At 28.4% G+C, this 17,235-nt stretch overlaps 1 protein-coding gene across 2 annotated transcripts in view; it reads left to right on the top strand.

Annotated features, from left to right (window-relative positions):
* The window catches only part of LOC107442083 (filamin-A), a 71,346-nt gene extending 54,482 nt beyond the window's left edge, over positions 1–16,864 (top strand). For both annotated transcript variants that reach the window (XM_071178476.2, XM_087166079.1), the window contains exons 4-15: positions 1,089–1,262; positions 4,078–4,236; positions 5,203–5,406; positions 6,795–6,947; positions 7,570–7,698; positions 8,445–8,711; positions 10,299–10,436; positions 11,213–11,461; positions 12,301–12,471; positions 13,289–13,504; positions 13,916–14,113; positions 14,998–16,864. In XM_071178476.2, coding sequence (XP_071034577.2) covers positions 1,089–1,262; positions 4,078–4,236; positions 5,203–5,406; positions 6,795–6,947; positions 7,570–7,698; positions 8,445–8,711; positions 10,299–10,436; positions 11,213–11,461; positions 12,301–12,471; positions 13,289–13,504; positions 13,916–14,113; positions 14,998–15,185 — 2,246 coding nt within the window. In that variant the 3' untranslated portion in view covers positions 15,186–16,864. The remainder of the gene's footprint in view (positions 1–1,088; positions 1,263–4,077; positions 4,237–5,202; positions 5,407–6,794; positions 6,948–7,569; positions 7,699–8,444; positions 8,712–10,298; positions 10,437–11,212; positions 11,462–12,300; positions 12,472–13,288; positions 13,505–13,915; positions 14,114–14,997) is intronic.
* The last annotated feature ends 371 nt before the right edge of the window (positions 16,865–17,235 follow it).

The following is a 17,235-nucleotide window of genomic DNA, read 5'->3' on the forward strand; positions in this document are numbered from 1 at the left end:
TTACATATGAATTTTCTTACAATAATTACCTTAAAAATAGCTGTCAAAAACGGTATAAATCAAAAAATATGGCTCTATCCAGAGTTTCAAAATAATTACGTAACGTAATAATATTAAATTTATCCCATTGCCAAACTGATTTTAAAAAATACTTCATTTATGAAATCGTTTGCTCAAATTTTTATATTAAATAATTATTTTCAAAAATTATGTTAAATAATTATATTAAATAATAGTTTTGGTGAAATAAAATATGAAATATTATTTCGTATTTGTTGTTGTTTCGTATTTGTTGTTGTTTCGTATTTGTTACAATATATTAGATTTTTAATTTTCATGCAAATATTTTCCAATTTATTTAAATTTCAAAAGTTGTAATTAAAAACACTTATAATCATCTAATTAAATGGGACAACAGAGCAGGACGATTTTTTTTCTTGCGAAACTAGCTTTCTTATTTCTGAGAGTAAAAAAAAAAAAATTTTTTTTTCTTTCACTTACGAAAAAGCACTTTTTTTTAAAAAGCTAGTTATAAAAGTATTAAATTGCATAAACGTATTTTAAAAGATTGCTAATGAAAAACTTAAAAGTTTATATTTTCATATAGTAATTTATAGAAAAAATAAATATTTTATTGTTTAACAGTAGTCAATGGGAAAGATTAGGATATTATAATTTTTTCTGCAAAATTTTGGTACTCTTAACCAATAAGGACCATTGATATAGCAGTCTTATTTCTTCCTCTTCATATTTGGCAAGGCAAACCCAGGGTGGACCAAGGCCTTCGATTGAAGATTTCTCTTGAACATCCTACTTTTTTACCTCTTTACCACAATCACTCCAAAGTTTGATGTGGCCTTCCGCTTTTCCGACTGGAGAACGATTTTGAAATCAAAATGTTCTTTACTAAATTTTTTTTCATCCATTTTAGCAATATGATACTGTCAGTTCATCCTTTAACTTTTAATACTATAAATTTCAATACTTTTAGTGATACCGTGCTCTTTGAAAGGTCTATAAATTTTTGGGTTGAAAAGACATTCTTAATTAAGAGAAGATAATTATTGATATTGAATCCCTTTTTTTAGGTAAAATAAATGTTTCCGTTGAAGGACCATCCAGAGCAGAAGTTACATGCCACGATAACAAAGATGGCACAATGAGTGTTATCTATGTACCACCATCTCCGGGTGAGTACAAAGTGTCCATAAAAGCAGGGGACCAACATGTGAGGGGAAGTCCATTCACAGCGAAAATTACAGGTAACCCTTTGTTCTTTCATTTCAGAAATCAAATTAAATAATCAGGGATATGTTATTGATGTTTTGGTGCTTCCTGTTTCCTTTTATTCTATTATAATTTAATGAGATATATGGGACATTATCCAGAAAATGTGACAGTTTCATTCAAATCAATTTATACTTAATTTACTTTTTTTTTTAAATATTTTTTTTCTTTCTTAATGAATTATTAAAGCCATCCAATGATAGCATATGTAATGAAGGTAGTCGGCCGAGCAGGAAAATAGGCACAGGATTTCAAAAATGAGCAATTTAATTTTATTTAATCATTTTCAGATGAATGACCAGAGAGAGAAAGCCACGATTTCAACGTGCTTCAGCCAATATGTTAGGGAAAATTTTGTAAAGAAAATCCGTAAAATGTCTCAATTTAGGGAAAGAGGGAATTCTTAGTGATTACGATTAGTTTATGAAATAGGTCGCGTGATTCCCACAAAAGAGTATAAGTCTTACTTTTAATTAATGCATGCTTGAGCCAAAAATAGATTTAAGGACAGGATGTGAATTTAAAAAAGTGAGAAAGTGTTCCGATTAGAATAATAAAAGAAAAGAAAGGGATTTACAGAAAAAAAATAACATAAAAAGATATATATATATATATATATATATATATATATATATATATAGTACGTTTTATTTCACCATCATCTGCGTCATCCTCGAAACTTCCTACTTCCGTGTGGAAAGGTGCCAGTCTGTCCAGAAGGGAAAAGTCCCGGTATCCACGGTGCCAGACTGTCCAGGCGGGAAAAGTCCCGAATATGACGTTAACTTACTTTTTTCTATAGAACAATCTAATTATAGCAATCAGCCTTTGTCCTATAACGCTACGTGTAGGCAGTTTTCCGCTATCGATGTCTCTGTAAACTTATTTTCTTTCCTTATTAAATTTGTTAAGTTTAATTCTTAAATTAATTATTGTCTTTTTTCCTCCCTTGCTCCACAAAATCACTACATATATATATATATATATATATATATATATATATATATATATATATATATATATATATATATATATATATATATATATATATATATATATGTATATATATATATATGGGTCATTCTCACGAAAACTGTCATTTTTCAGTTCATAAAATCCCAAAAAAGTAAAGTGAATAAAAAGCTCTGAAACTTTTTATATTAATAGAAATATGTAATGACATTATAAAGAAAGCATATATCCTATAAATTATACTTAATATTTAAATTAATTAATTTTTTAAATAATTAATTTATAATTAATTAATTTATAATAATTAATAATTAATTAATTAATTTAATAAATAAATTAATTAATTTAATAAATTAATTTATTAATTTTTTATTTATTTTTCAAATTAATTAATAAGTAAATTAATTATTTTTACTATTTAAAAAGTGAGGGAATGACACTAATAGTGAGGGAATGATATTTTATTTTAATACATGTTTTTCTCTAAGTTACAGCTACCTTAAGTTTAAAAATGATAACATACTAAGTATATCTAATATTTATTATAATTAAGTCTTATATATTTAATAGTTTTTACAGGTTTGGGAAATAAAATTGGCTGGCACGATTGAACAAAAAAAAAATTTAAGAAAATACTCATCTTGAATCATTCCCTCACTTTATACACAAGTGAGGGAATGACGAATTCAATAAAATTTAAAAATAACAGTTAGGCCTAATGAATTTCTGAAGTCAATCACATCCAATTATATTCATACAAGAAAGCAACATATAATTATCCACTTTCTCGATGAAGTTGTATTTTATTTTACTCTAAAAAATGACACGAGGGAATGACAAATGTAAAAAATTTTACCTGGTTTGATTCATTCAAATTTATTCCACAGCAAAGCTTCTTTAAGTTGAAGATGGAAACATACTGCAATTTTGTTCTATGATGCCAGTTGTTAACTTCTGAAGTTTTTATTAAAATATTTTTATTCTAAGAAGATTGCAGGTGATAAGAACATTGTTGTGAGGGAATGACGCGAAAAACTGGGGACAAAGTTTAAAATAGTGCTGTGTTAATATTTTTTATCAGAAATTCAATTTAAAATTGATTTTCTGAATTCTATATTTCAGTATTCTGAAATAAAAAACACGAATTTTTAAAAAAAATTTTTGTATTTCAGAAACAATTTTTTTCTTTTTTTAAATCAGCAGTGGGGACAAGTGAGGGAATGACACATTGGTATATTTTAATTACCTAAAATAAATAAAAAATAAAAATTGATAATTTTATTTTTATTCTTTTGTTAGCTTGCATTCTGAAGGACACTTTCCCTGAATTTTTTTTCTTCTTAAGCTGTAAAACAAACATAAAATATACTGGGGACATGAAAATGACTGTTTTTGTGAGAATGACCCATATATATATATATATATATATATATATATATATATATATATATATATATATATATATATATATATATATATATATACTTTTTTTTCGTGTTAATAAAATAAAAAACAATTCAAGGTAGTAAACAGATGAAATAAAAAGAATTAATTTGCTAATTGTAACTATGTTAAATTGCTAAGTAACTGTTGCTAATTGTGACTATGCTAATTTTGATTATGTTAAAATACTCAAATATTGTATTTTTCAACTTCAACGTCATTACTGCTGAATTATTATCGCAAAGTTTTAGAATTATAAACACTCGCCATTATTATCAACAAGTCAATTTATCTAATGATAGGGCTTTTATACTACTAATTTTTGAGAGATATGTTTTTATATTAAAATTTAATGTTTTGGATTTTATTTTTCAGCCGAGGGTCGAAAACGTAGTCAAATAACTTTAGGTCATTCCAGTGAAGTCTCATTAAATGTCCAAGAAAAAGAAGTCAAATGTCTCAATGCAAGCATAATCGCACCTTCTGGATTAGAAGAGCCATGCTTTGTCAAGAAACGACAAGATGGCTCCCTCGGTATGTTAATCTTATATATTCACTATCGTACATCTTTTCATTAAGTTATTCTACTTGGCTGGAAAATCAACTGAACACCAATCAAATCAACAAATCACCAATCAATCTAAAGATATCAAAGATATTTGGCATTTTAGAAAATATCTATCTTTCTAAAATGCCAAATATATTTAGATTGTTATTTACATATCTTGAGTATTTATAGAATTTACTTTTCCATCTTTAATTACCCTCGGTACTCTTTCGTTTAAAGTTGAAATAATTATGGAAGCGAAATTTTGCATAATTCATGAAAATAACCTATTGGTTCCAGAAATATGCAGAATAACTTCCTCTGCATGTTAATGAACGAAGGGAAATTTTTCTTTGTTATTAATTTTTTATGGACAAATGAAAAATAATTTGTAACATTTTCCAATTCAATTCTTAGTTAAAGTTTTTTTTTAAATAAAAAATTATTTACTTTTTCCAAACAATTCAATTTTTTACTAAAGTTTTTTCTCATCAACGCACTTCTGGAAACTATTTAATTTTTAAAAGTTGTTTCTTAATCATGATATTTTTTTTGACCAATCCCATGATTAAGAGGAATCATAACATTGGTCTAAAAAAGCACCCTGATTCTTCGTTATCATAATATTTTTTTCAGATCAATTTAATTTTTAATTAAGATTTCTTCCTATCGTCCTATTTTTTACAAGAAATTAGATCTTTTATTAAAGTTTCGACTTAATCATCATACTCTTATGGGCCATTCAGTTTTTATTTAAATTTTCTTCAGTATTGATATTGATATATAACCATGATATTTTTTCAAAACAAATTCATTTTAAATTTAGGTTTCATCCAAATTATAATTTTTTATTAAAAAATTGGATTTTTAGTTAAGATTTCTTTCTAATCCAAGCTTAAAAGGCAATTGAGCTCTTAATTAAAAAATTTTAAGAATTATGATATTTTTTCCAGGCATATCTTTCACTCCAAGGGAAGAAGGAGAACATCAGATAAACGTGAAGAAACTCGGAAAGCATCTTCCAGGCAGTCCATTTAAAATAAATGTCCTTGTGAAGGATATAGGTAATGCAACAAAAGTAAAGATCACAGGAGCTGGCCTAAAAGAAGGCAAAACGCACACAGATAATCAATTTGTATTGCATACTTCAGATGCTGGTAAGTAAATTGATAAATATAGAGTGATTACGAAAAGTTCTTGCCCAATTCTAATTGCTTTCACGAAAATTTCTTTTGGTGAAATTGAAAAGAAATATCTTTTGACCAGTTTCTTTATCATGTTTAACCAACCACTGAGAATTAGTTCAGTCAGTTGTTAATGAGTATTCAACTAAATGCTGAAATCTAAACTTAAAGTCTTAATTTGGTCTGTTGAAATCGAATTACGTTTAATCATAACAACGCTAGACTACGTGTCACTTAAGAGACTCTGTAAAATCTTATAAAATTAAACTGGGAAATTGACCAGAAACTGACATTGTTTCTTCGAATTTTCTTTTGTTTGTTCTGTCCGTCAGCGAAACAATTGATTCTACGGAAAAGTCGAAAACTCCTATATTATGATATTTTTGAAAGAAATGTCACGAAATTTTTAAAAAGAAGAAATTTAAAAACGTTGTGTGAAAAAGAATTCTTGAAACAGTATTTTACTAATAGATCTTTCATTAATAATTAATTCATTAATAATTATTTCGTTAATTATTATTTCATTTATAACTATTTCATTAATTATTATTTCATTAATAATTAGTTCATTAATAATTATTTCATTAATAATTCTTTTTATTGCATTTATTTATTTCTTATTCCTTTCGTACATTTATTTATTTATAATTCCTTTTATATATTTATTTATTTATAATAGTTTTCATTAAAATGCGTTGAACATAATTTCGCTAAAGTCGGGTATAGAGTTTTTCAAGCACCCACTATAATGTCTATATATAAATTTCATTAAAATACTTCATCAATTTTGCAGAGTAATTCAGAACAAGAACCCAAAACGTAAATTGTTGAAATATATATTTCTCTTATTTTTATTGCTCTGTACAAACCAATTTTATAGCCTTATGAAACGTTGATCTTTTTCCAATAATCATCTTTAATCTAAATCTATGTTGTTTTCTTCGGCAATCAAACTGGTTTCTATATATGGTGATTGGATAGTGTTTACTTTCATAACCTAGCTTTACTTATGAGCGTTAACCCAGTTTAGCGACCACACTTAAATTTGCGATTTTCAATGCATACATTTTTGTCTTCATTTTAGACAAAGTTTCTGAGAAGTATATATTAAAAGCGGTCATTACAGATCACCCTTCATACCTCATATTATTTTTTAAAACTGTTTTCTATTTACTATATAAAAAGAAAACATAAATGTAGAATTTTTCTGCACTTGACTGTTAGAAGACAATATCCATAAGAGACTTACATTGCACATATATGATGATTACATTACGAATTATAAGTATAAAATTTAAAAAAAATAATTTTCGATATTTTACTATATTGATAAAACTTTTGATTATTATTTTTTCCCATAGGCTTTGGTGGAATAAATTTTTCAGTAGAAGGCAGAAGTGCTGCCGAACTTAAATGCGAAGACAGAGGTGAAGGTGTCATAGTTTGCTCTTACAAACCATCTGAACCAGGATATTACGTCATTAATCTCAAATTTGCTGATCATCATATACCAGGTAAAAATAAAATGCGGAAGATCGTAAACTTTCTGAAATAAAATAAACTAAACTAAAATAACTAAAATAGTTCGTTTTATTATTGTTCGTTTTGTTCTAAACTTTGTTTAAAAAAAACGACTAATTTCTTTTACCAGATTTCATCGCCTCATTTTGTATTTTTACAAACTAATACTCGTTTTTCTTTAATACATTGTAAAATTTAATACAATACCTTAACTAAAATGATAGTAGTTATTTGAAGTTCGGATGAATCTACAATATTTTTTATTATGACACACTATAAGCATTTAAAACAAATGAATGAAACCATATTTTAACTTTATAAAGAATGATTACAATTAGTTTAAAAACTTTAGAAAATGTAATAGAATTTCGAAATTTCGAAATCTTTCATATTCCTATTTTCTTTTACCAGAACAATAATTATGAATACAAATAAAGATTTTATATTATCTAGATTTCCTTTTATACATTTATGAATCAAAATGCATCCGAAAATGAATTTTAAATTTTTTAATTTATAACATTCCTTCAGTATTCTTTTTGATTTAATAGTTTGCATGTGTTATTATTTTTGGCAAAAGCTGTATCAAAAAACTAATACTCCTCTTTATTCTAGGTAGTCCATTTACTGTAAAAGTTACTGGTCCTGGGTCTAATAACGTTAGAGAAACTATCAAAAAGAAAGTTGATCAAGCACCTGTCGTTGATATTGGACAAGAAGGGAAGTTGATATTTCGATTACCAGGTACAAACTCAACCGAACAATTTAGAATTATACAATCAGCATCTAAGCTTTTCGATATACAAAAATGAGTTATTGTTCTTTCTCACTGAAATAATTTCTTTATTCATTTAAAGTGAGGGCAATTTCAATTGAAAAAATTTATCGCTTTCAGTTGAATTTGGCATCACTTTGGATTGACAATTGCTTTATAAATAACAGCAACTTTCGCTTATAAATAACTTTTAAACAAAGAAACTCACACTTTATAGCAACATAAAAAGTTTGTTTTGGCATATAATAACATAAATAACTTGATAATAGCGCCAAAAATCGGAATGTTGAAAAGATAATTATTTCACAAAATATCTGAATATTCAGGAATCATTTTGCTAATAGATAATATATAACAGATAATTTTAAAATAGAAGTTTTGAATATTTAAGATAATAGAGATATTTTGAACAGTTTTAAATGCAGAAAGGAAGAATACACATTTTTAATTTTTAATAAGATACCCAAGATAAATTTGAGTTCGTTATAGATTAAATCCACAGGAAAATTTTGTTACGTTTCTTTTTAAAAAATAAATAAAGAAAACCTCAACTAAATAAAATAAATTTTTAAAAAAATTGGCTCTCAACCAATCAGACTGTTACCCGTAAGTCATAACTCGCTAAACTAAGCTTAGCTATTACAGTAAAATCAACTTCATCTTCAAATAAATAAGCATGAAAAATATTTTTCTCAATTTATTGATTTCTTTCAAGGTACTAATGCCTTCGACATGGCTGGAAAAGTTACCAACCCGACTGCAGTAACAGAAGACGCTGTGATCGTTGACATGGAAGAGTGCCTGTACGGTGTGTCTTTCATGTCCAAAGAGCCAGGAGTCCATACAATCAGTGTCAGATCCAAGGAAATCCACATACCCGGTTCCCCGTTCCAGTTCACTATTGGAAGTCTGCAGACATTCGGAGCCCACAAGGTCCATGCAGGAGGTCTTGGTCTAGAACGAGGTGGTGCTAATGAGCCCTGTAAGTTCTCAACTCGTAGAAATATCCTTCAACCATAATGTTGGTACCCTGAAAACTAAGGACGGTGTAAATTTGCCGAACCTTAATGAGCTGTTAAATCGAATCATGTTTACTTTCAAGTTGAACCATGACATTGTGCAATCAAGTTTATAAAATACGATAATAGGGTTTTAATGTACGATTGTAAGTCAAATTAACATCGTATTAAGATTTCAGTAAACATGATCGATATTATGGTTTAATACACACAGTGAAAAATTTCGGTTCAAATTACGATATAAAGTACCAGCACTTTGGGTTCATCATCCGTAAAATCCATTGTTATCGTAATATTTACTTAATTCGAACGATTCACTGATTTTACTGTAATTAATTACTGTAAAAATTATGGTATATCAAATTTTTGTTCTGTAAAGCATTCCGTTAAAAATCGATTTTACGTTAAAAAGTACAGGCACCCTGAGTGACAGTACTTTTTACCGGTATTCAGCACGGGGCACTACAAAGTCTCTAACAGTATACTTTCAACTTTAGTTTTATTTGACTCACAAAATAATTAAGGCTTATTTTAAAAATGCAAGTCTTGCAAAAAAAAATTCTTTTTACAATTCTAACAACGGGATGGATTATTATGCCATGCAGATTCAGTTTAAAAAATCAACTCATTCACAAAAAAATGTGGATAGATGATCAGTGATCGCAAGACAGCCTAAAGAATTTATTGACTGTTGAGATAATATTTGTTTCAATATTTCTCTTCCTGTTATACATTAATATTCGTAATATATTACACGATAGCAATTAAATAATGTATAGAAATATTTATTTATAAAGACTACAGTTGTTAAAGACGTAATGAAATAGTACTTAATTTTATAAAAATAAAGTTTAATCGAGGTAGGTTCGAGTACACTGGTTCGAATTACAACAATGGATTCGTAAACTAAATTCTTCGTAAAGTAGACTCTATTCGCAAACTCTTGTGCATACTAAAATGTTTAACATCAAGTATCCTCAATAACAGTAGAAAACTAAGATGCAAAATGACCTAAAAAAGTACTTGTATCCACCTTTTCCTTGTAATTAAAAGAAGGTGTAGCTTTATTAGAATAGTCCTTCACGAACGCAAGTTTTCCCTAATACAAAAAAATTCTCTGCTCATCCGATTTATTTAGTGGCACAAAAGATAAAAGTGGCTATACTACAACAAACGTAAACGTTATTACGTATTCAACATAATTAATTCATACGCTGTTATAAACAAAGATGGAAAAATTGACTAAATTGCTCGGTATCAAAAAAACCGTGCTTACCAGAAAAAAGCAAACCACAAATTGCTTTGAAAGATCTGACTTAAATTTATTTGGATATGAGCAGAAACTCTTATCACCAAAAACACCAAAATAGGCTGTTTAATTAGAGTAAAAATGAAATGAACCTACTATTCTCGCATTTGAAGTATTAAATTTTAGTATAGCATCAAATGACTTGCGCTATTATATGACATATAATAAAGCGTTAGAGATAATTTCCGGTTTTTGTCATTTCATATGATTCCTGTAGTTAAATCATTTATTTCATTTTCAGGTGAGTTCAACTTGTACACCAGAGAAGCCGGAGCAGGAGTATTGAACATTTCAGTCGAAGGGCCATCAAGAGCCGAAATAAATATGAATGAAATAAGTCCAGGATCTCATTGCGTAACTTACAAAGTCACTGAACCAGGTTTGTTTCAAGCATTTTAAAACATTTTAATAACAAAATTGCTACATTTTATTTTTCACCGTATATAAAAGTGTCCAACAGTGGACTGATCGTTAAGACACGGCTCCCAGCAGATCACCGAAATCAAGCATCACTGGCTACGGCTTTGATCAGACTGCGATGGGACCGAAAGTGTGCGGTATTGGTCCTCTTCAAACTGTTCAACCGTAAAGTGCTCGACTTCGCGCGCAGTTCGTCGGGCTACCGAAGCGGGGATGCCATTCCCTCCGCAGAGGATCAAAATTGTGATGGCGTGTCTTCTAATCAACCTCAGCAATGTTTCCCAAACCGTCGCCAATAACCCATTGTGCAGCTCTAGTGCGACGTAAACCAACAACAGCAACAAAATGCATGCAATCTAAAAGATTCCTGTTTCAATGTCACTAATAAGCCTTAAACAATAATAGGCCATTGCCCATTGTGCAGCTCCAGTACAACGTAAATAAATTACAACAATTACGATATAAAAGTTAGAAGATGCCAATTGTCAAGATGTCAACACATGTTATTGCTATCCGTACGCGTGTTATTGCAAAAAGCACTATACCCTACTCATTCAAACAAATTTCAACTCATACTTTTTTAAGTTTTTTTTTTCAAAGTTCAAAGCTCTGTTGAAATATGTTAAAAATAACAAAATCGATTTTTTATAAAGTTTACATTGGTGATCCTCTTAATAATTATTTTTCTAATTCGTCATAAAAATTTTGAAAAAGTACAATTTATTTGTCTTTCAGGAGAGTACAGAATTGGTATCAAGTTCAACGATGAACCCATCCCAGACAGTCCTTTTAAAACTTACATTCTTCCGGACGTGGGTGATGCCAGAAAGATAGAGCTGGGGCACGTACCTGATGCCGGATTGCAAGTCAACAAACCCATTGCATTCACCATTCAGATGAATGGTGCAAAAGGCCTTATTGATGGTAAAGTTGTATCTCCATCTGGAACTGAAGATGACTGTTTTGTATCACCAATTGATGAAGGTGATTTTTTTTTTCCTTTCATGTTAATCACTTCTTTCAAAATTAAATGATATAAGAGTTTTTATTCCATGTTAAATTTAATAATTAAGAGCAAAAAATTATAGATTTTTATATACTTTGTTCCATCTATTTCACTTGTTTCTATTGTAATTACTTGCATAAAAGGGTTACAAACGAATCCTTTAATGGAATAATCCAGAATTTAGAAAATAAAATAACGAATCTATATGTTGAAATTAGAGTTCTCATTATAACTATTCTATATCTTTAATAAATCTTCAATAATTGATATAACCTTTTATAAATTTTATCTGACAAATAGACTGGTTCTGAACATTTGAACTTCACCTATACATTGATGATTTAATTAATTGTCGAACTTTGATAACGATTTTTTTTTCATTTGTATATTAATTTAAGTCTCGAGTATTATCTAGCAGCTTGCTTTCTGACAACGATTCTCAAATATATATTAAGCACGTTATTTTTAAAACAGCTTGCATGAATGATGCATACAACTTACATAACTATAACAAATGCACACTGTAACAGATTAAGGATTTTTTTTATGTTAATTTTAATTTTAGCAGCTAAAGCTGGTAAAAATTTACTGTATGAATAATATACAATATTATTTTTTTTTTATTCTTCATATTTGAAAACATTACTTTCTCCTATTTTAAAAGCATATTTTTTACTCGTTAATTTTCATAATTATACTTAGTACTACTTCAACAAAAATAACTTTAGTGATACTCGTGCTCTGACACGTTCTCGTGTATGGACGGGAAATATACGAACTAATATATTCTCTTTCATTAAATTTAATAATATTTCAGATTCTTGGGCTCTGCGATTCATTCCCCGTGAAAACGGTATTCATCAAATACATCTTAGACACAATGGAACTCATATTCCACAAAGCCCTTTTAGGATAGTTATTGGACATGACGATGCTGACCCTGCCGCTGTACAAGCAACTGGTAACGGACTAAAAGAATGTAAATCTGGTAAGTATATTTTTTCTTCTTCATATTTTTTGTCACCTCCATAGTAAAGGAAGGTTTCAATTTGTATGCATAATGCACAATGAAGAAAAATAAAAAACTTTAAACATTTCAATATGTTGATTCAAATACATTAAATATCTAATACATTAATTTATTCAAATACATATTAAATATTCTAATCAATGAGTGCTGGAGAGTGCTACTTCAAGCAAATTAGAAAAGCAGATATAAAAACGTCCTTTCTCTCAAAAATAACAAAAAACGACAAATTAAAAAATAATGAAAAATTTAAAAATTAATTTTAGCATATTATCTTTGAAGTAATTAGTTTTTTAATTGTGTACATAAACACGTGTAACTTCGCGTAATTAGTTCTAGAGATGAAGCGGAACTTGCTAAATATAAAATAAACTGTTAGAGAAAATTTCTAACTTCTAATCTATCGAATAAAAACAAAGGTATTAAGGCGAAGTGTGTTTTAATGCCTTATTTTATTAAATAACGCTCAATATCGTTTGCAGTAATATGTCGTTTTATCTAAAATATCGTTTAAACTGATATGTTTTTTATATCTAAAACGTCGTTTGCATTAATATAACATTTATATCTAAAAGATCATTTGCACTAAATAATTTGCATATTTAGCCCATCAAACCATTAAAGCTGCACATGAAATCAATAGATTAAAAGTTATTCAAATAATAACGCTTTATTTATGTTTTTTTAAATTTTTTTTTTTTTTTTTGCATACCGTTACAGCAAATGAAATCCAATACATTTCACTGCTATGCGACTCTAAAAGTTTTTGTTCTTCCAGGAGCTAAAACCGACTTCTTAATTAACACATGCAACGCTGGATCTGGACAATTAGCAGTTACCATTGAAGGCCCTTCCAAAGTCTCCATGGATTGTACAGAAGTAGCAGATGGTTACAAAGTGCGATATACACCACTGGCACCTGGAGATTATTTTGCAACAATTAAATACAATGGATACCATATTCCTGGAAGCCCTTTTAAAATTCTATGTACAGGTAAATATTTGTAGTTATATATATATATATATTTATTAACGATAACGATTACGTGGCATAATTTTCATTCATTTTGAAGGAATCGATAAAAGACAAAGAAAAACGTGTCGTGGTTAAACGATAAAAAATCACATAGCCTAGTGCTAAGTGTTTTCATTTTATTGACGTTTGAATCGATATGATTAGTCACTTAGTTTAAGTAATTAAATGTACGCTTATCACTTAAAAAATATGAGTATTTTCATATCACTGCAGAAAGAACACTAACACAAAATTTGTAATTTTGTAACGATTTTTTTGCATAAAAATATCAGTTAAAATTACATAATTTACCATTGTATCGTAATAAATATTATATTTAACATTAAAAAAAGAAGTAAATAAATTTATTTTATAAACTTTCTTTTTTAGGAACGGCAGTTGCAGAACCTGGTACTAAAGAAACGTCATCTGTAGTCTTAGAAACTGTTGCTAAACAATCCAAGCATAAAGGTGATCACCTACCAAGGTTCCGCTCTGATCCCGCAAAAGTTATCAGCAAAGGGCCAGGACTCAAGAAAGCTATAACCCATAAAATGAATTCCTTTCAGATCAACTGCCAAGATGCAGGTATATATTAATTACAACGTATTTATTGAATCTACTAACTTCAACACTTTAATTATTACTTTGAAAAACAATGGTTTCTAATATTATCTTACATACCACGTCAAAAGAACGAATCCACTTGCAAGTAACATATTCCTGATATTAGCGTTATTTTTTGGAGGTTTAAACACCGTCTAACAGTAGCCTAACACATGATGTGGCATATGTTTTTATATAACACATACTTTGATAAGCCCATGATCTTGCCATGTAAGCACCAAATCCTATGAACCTAAATTATCTCAGTGTTCTACCACCCCCCTCCCTTTTGTCACTTACATAGTTTAATAACTTTGATAAGTCCATGATGTTGCCAAGAAAACACAAATCCTATGAACCTAAATTATCGCAGCGTTCTACCGCCTCCCTCCCTTTTGTCACTTACATAGTTTAATAACTTTGATAAGTCCATGCTCTTGCCAAATAAACACAAATCCTATGAACCTAAATTATCGCAGCATTCTACCACCTCCCTCCTTTTTGTCACTTACGTAGTTTAATAACTTTAATAAGTCCATGATGTTGCTATGTAAACACAAATCCTATGAACCTAAATTATCTCAGTGTTCTACCACCTCCCTTCCTATTGTCACTTACATAGTTTAATAACGGTCAATTTGAAAAATTTTTGAAAAGGCAGCTTTAACCTATAAAAGGCTGTAGTACTCAAGAAAAAGTTTTATATTATTTCTATTTAAATCAGAATAAAATATGAATTAAACTTAACATTTTTAACTTTTTTCTCTAACCAAATTATTCTAGGTGCCAGATTATGGTGATTGTTTTATAGCGAGCAAATCTTGATTAAATGTGCCTTATTAACCAAATTATTTTTCTCTCCACAGGTCAAAATATTCTTTTTGTAGCCTTGTATGGACCTAAAGGACCTTGTGATGAACTTCATGTGAAACACACAGGTCGAAATATTTACAACATCACGTACATGATTAAAGATAGAGGAGAGCACGTTCTTATAGTCAAATACGGAACTGATCATATCCCCGGTAGCCCATTCAAAGTAGACTGCACATAGATCCCTTACTTACAGCATCCTTAAAAAAAATTTCCAGCATACCAAAGGTTTCAAACCATCCTAAGACTTACCTTAGCTCTGCAGCTTTCCTATTCCCAGTATAATAAATTTTGACCAAGTAGTCACGCTTGTACGCAAAATGTTATTGGATTCTCTATGCTTTACTTTTAATTGAGTCCAATCGGCTTTATTTTTCAACCAATATGAGTCTTATAATGGTTTGAATAAGCGGTTATACGTCTGGATTTCAATATTTTTGTGTCTTAAACTCAATGTTATAAAGTTATGTTCTGTGCCTGTTGAAAAACATTTTATAGAATATTAAATTAGTCAGAAATATTGATACTATTAACCAATTACTTTCTCTAAATAAACAGTTAGTGATTTTAAAAGAATGACATGGAAAAGTTAATGAAGCTTTAAATGATACTAGATCTTTTGCTAAAGCTCAATCGCGGAAGCTAAATATTGCAGTACCTGCAGTATTTAGCTTTTTTTTTAGTAAAGAAAAGTTTAAATGGTATTAATTAAGAAACATCAAAATGTGTTTATTTATTATTTTTTCTAATTGTTAAAATTGTGTTGTTAGCAGATTTTTTTTTTCAATCTTTGTAATTTCAGATCGGTAATCTTTTTAGATTATTTATGGAGAAAAAAATTCTAATTCACTTTTTTTTAAAAATTAATTAATATACAATTTTAAAAAAATTATTTGTATTATTTTATATACCTGACTGCTATTTTAATAGTTCATCATAATATTCAATGTGCTATAATTTAATATCAGTCAACAAATCTCTGCAACTTTTTTTTCTTCAATTTGACCTCAATTTAAAAATAATAATAATAATAAAGCTATTTTTGAAATTCATTTTTTTTCTTAAAGTAGCAAAATTTTTTTCATAATAGTATTCAGTTTTAACTTAAAGCATAAAAACTTATAAAAGTCTGTATTCTTATGAAGTATTAAATCTTACACAATTTATTTGATAAAGGTGAAAAAAATTATTTTTTAAATAAGACATAATGTTCAAAAAACTTTTTTCAACCGTTTGTGATGCTATCTTTTAATTTGTTTCCTTAAAGAAAAAAAAACATAAAAAATAACAGCGTTCCTTAGATATTATACTAAACAATTTTCTGTTGTGATTATAAAATAAAAATGCGTTCTCTCATTTTATAATTTAATCAACTCAAAACTTTATAACAATTTCTTTTCAATATTCATTAATATTATTCCATAACAAAGGTTGACATTTCTACAATATGAAATTTTAAAAATTTGCTTGAAATATCATTGATATACAGTCTTGCTTCAAAACGTGGTTTCTTTTATGCACACTGTAAGTAGTAATCTCACACATAATATTATCTAAATTCCATGTGTTTTAAAAATTATGTTGTGCCTGTAATTATTTCATTCCAATCGAAACATTTCAAAAGAACCCCTTTTCAAAATGTTCGAAAAATAATTATGAACATTTCGAATACTTCAGTCTGACAACGCTGCAGAAAAAAGTTTTACATTACATTATTTTTTCCGAAACTATGTGTAATATTTATCAAAATCAGCATTACTTTTGTGATTAAGTTATGAACTCACAATAATTTATTTTGAAACATAGGAACATACAGAAAATATCATTTGTATTTTGAAATAAATGTTTTAAAATATTTAATGATTGTCATTATTTTGATTGCTCTTTTACTTCTGAAGTTACGATTCATTCAGTTTAACCGAACATAAAATCAGTACTTTCATATTTTTGAATATGAATTCTACAAACTTTTACTCACTTTATTTTTTAATTAATTCCACATTCACCCTTTTACTTTCAAAAGGTTGCAGTTACAGTTATAAATGTAGTATCTAGGTATATAGTAAAGTGGCTATGATACTTACAAGACGGGATCACTTACGGACCAGTTTCGCGCTCCCATGTTCCAAAATCGCACTCGTTATTTTCTCTCAGATAATGAGAATGGGTAATTTCACTGACATGGGACTTTTGCAGCCCACTCCAAACTGATCTGACGATGCCGTTCGAAA

The sequence above is a fragment of the Parasteatoda tepidariorum genome, chromosome 6 (genome assembly GCF_982258835.1).
Source record: "Parasteatoda tepidariorum strain Cologne lab strain chromosome 6, Ptep-v5.0, whole genome shotgun sequence".
NCBI lineage: Eukaryota > Metazoa > Arthropoda > Arachnida > Araneae > Theridiidae > Parasteatoda > Parasteatoda tepidariorum.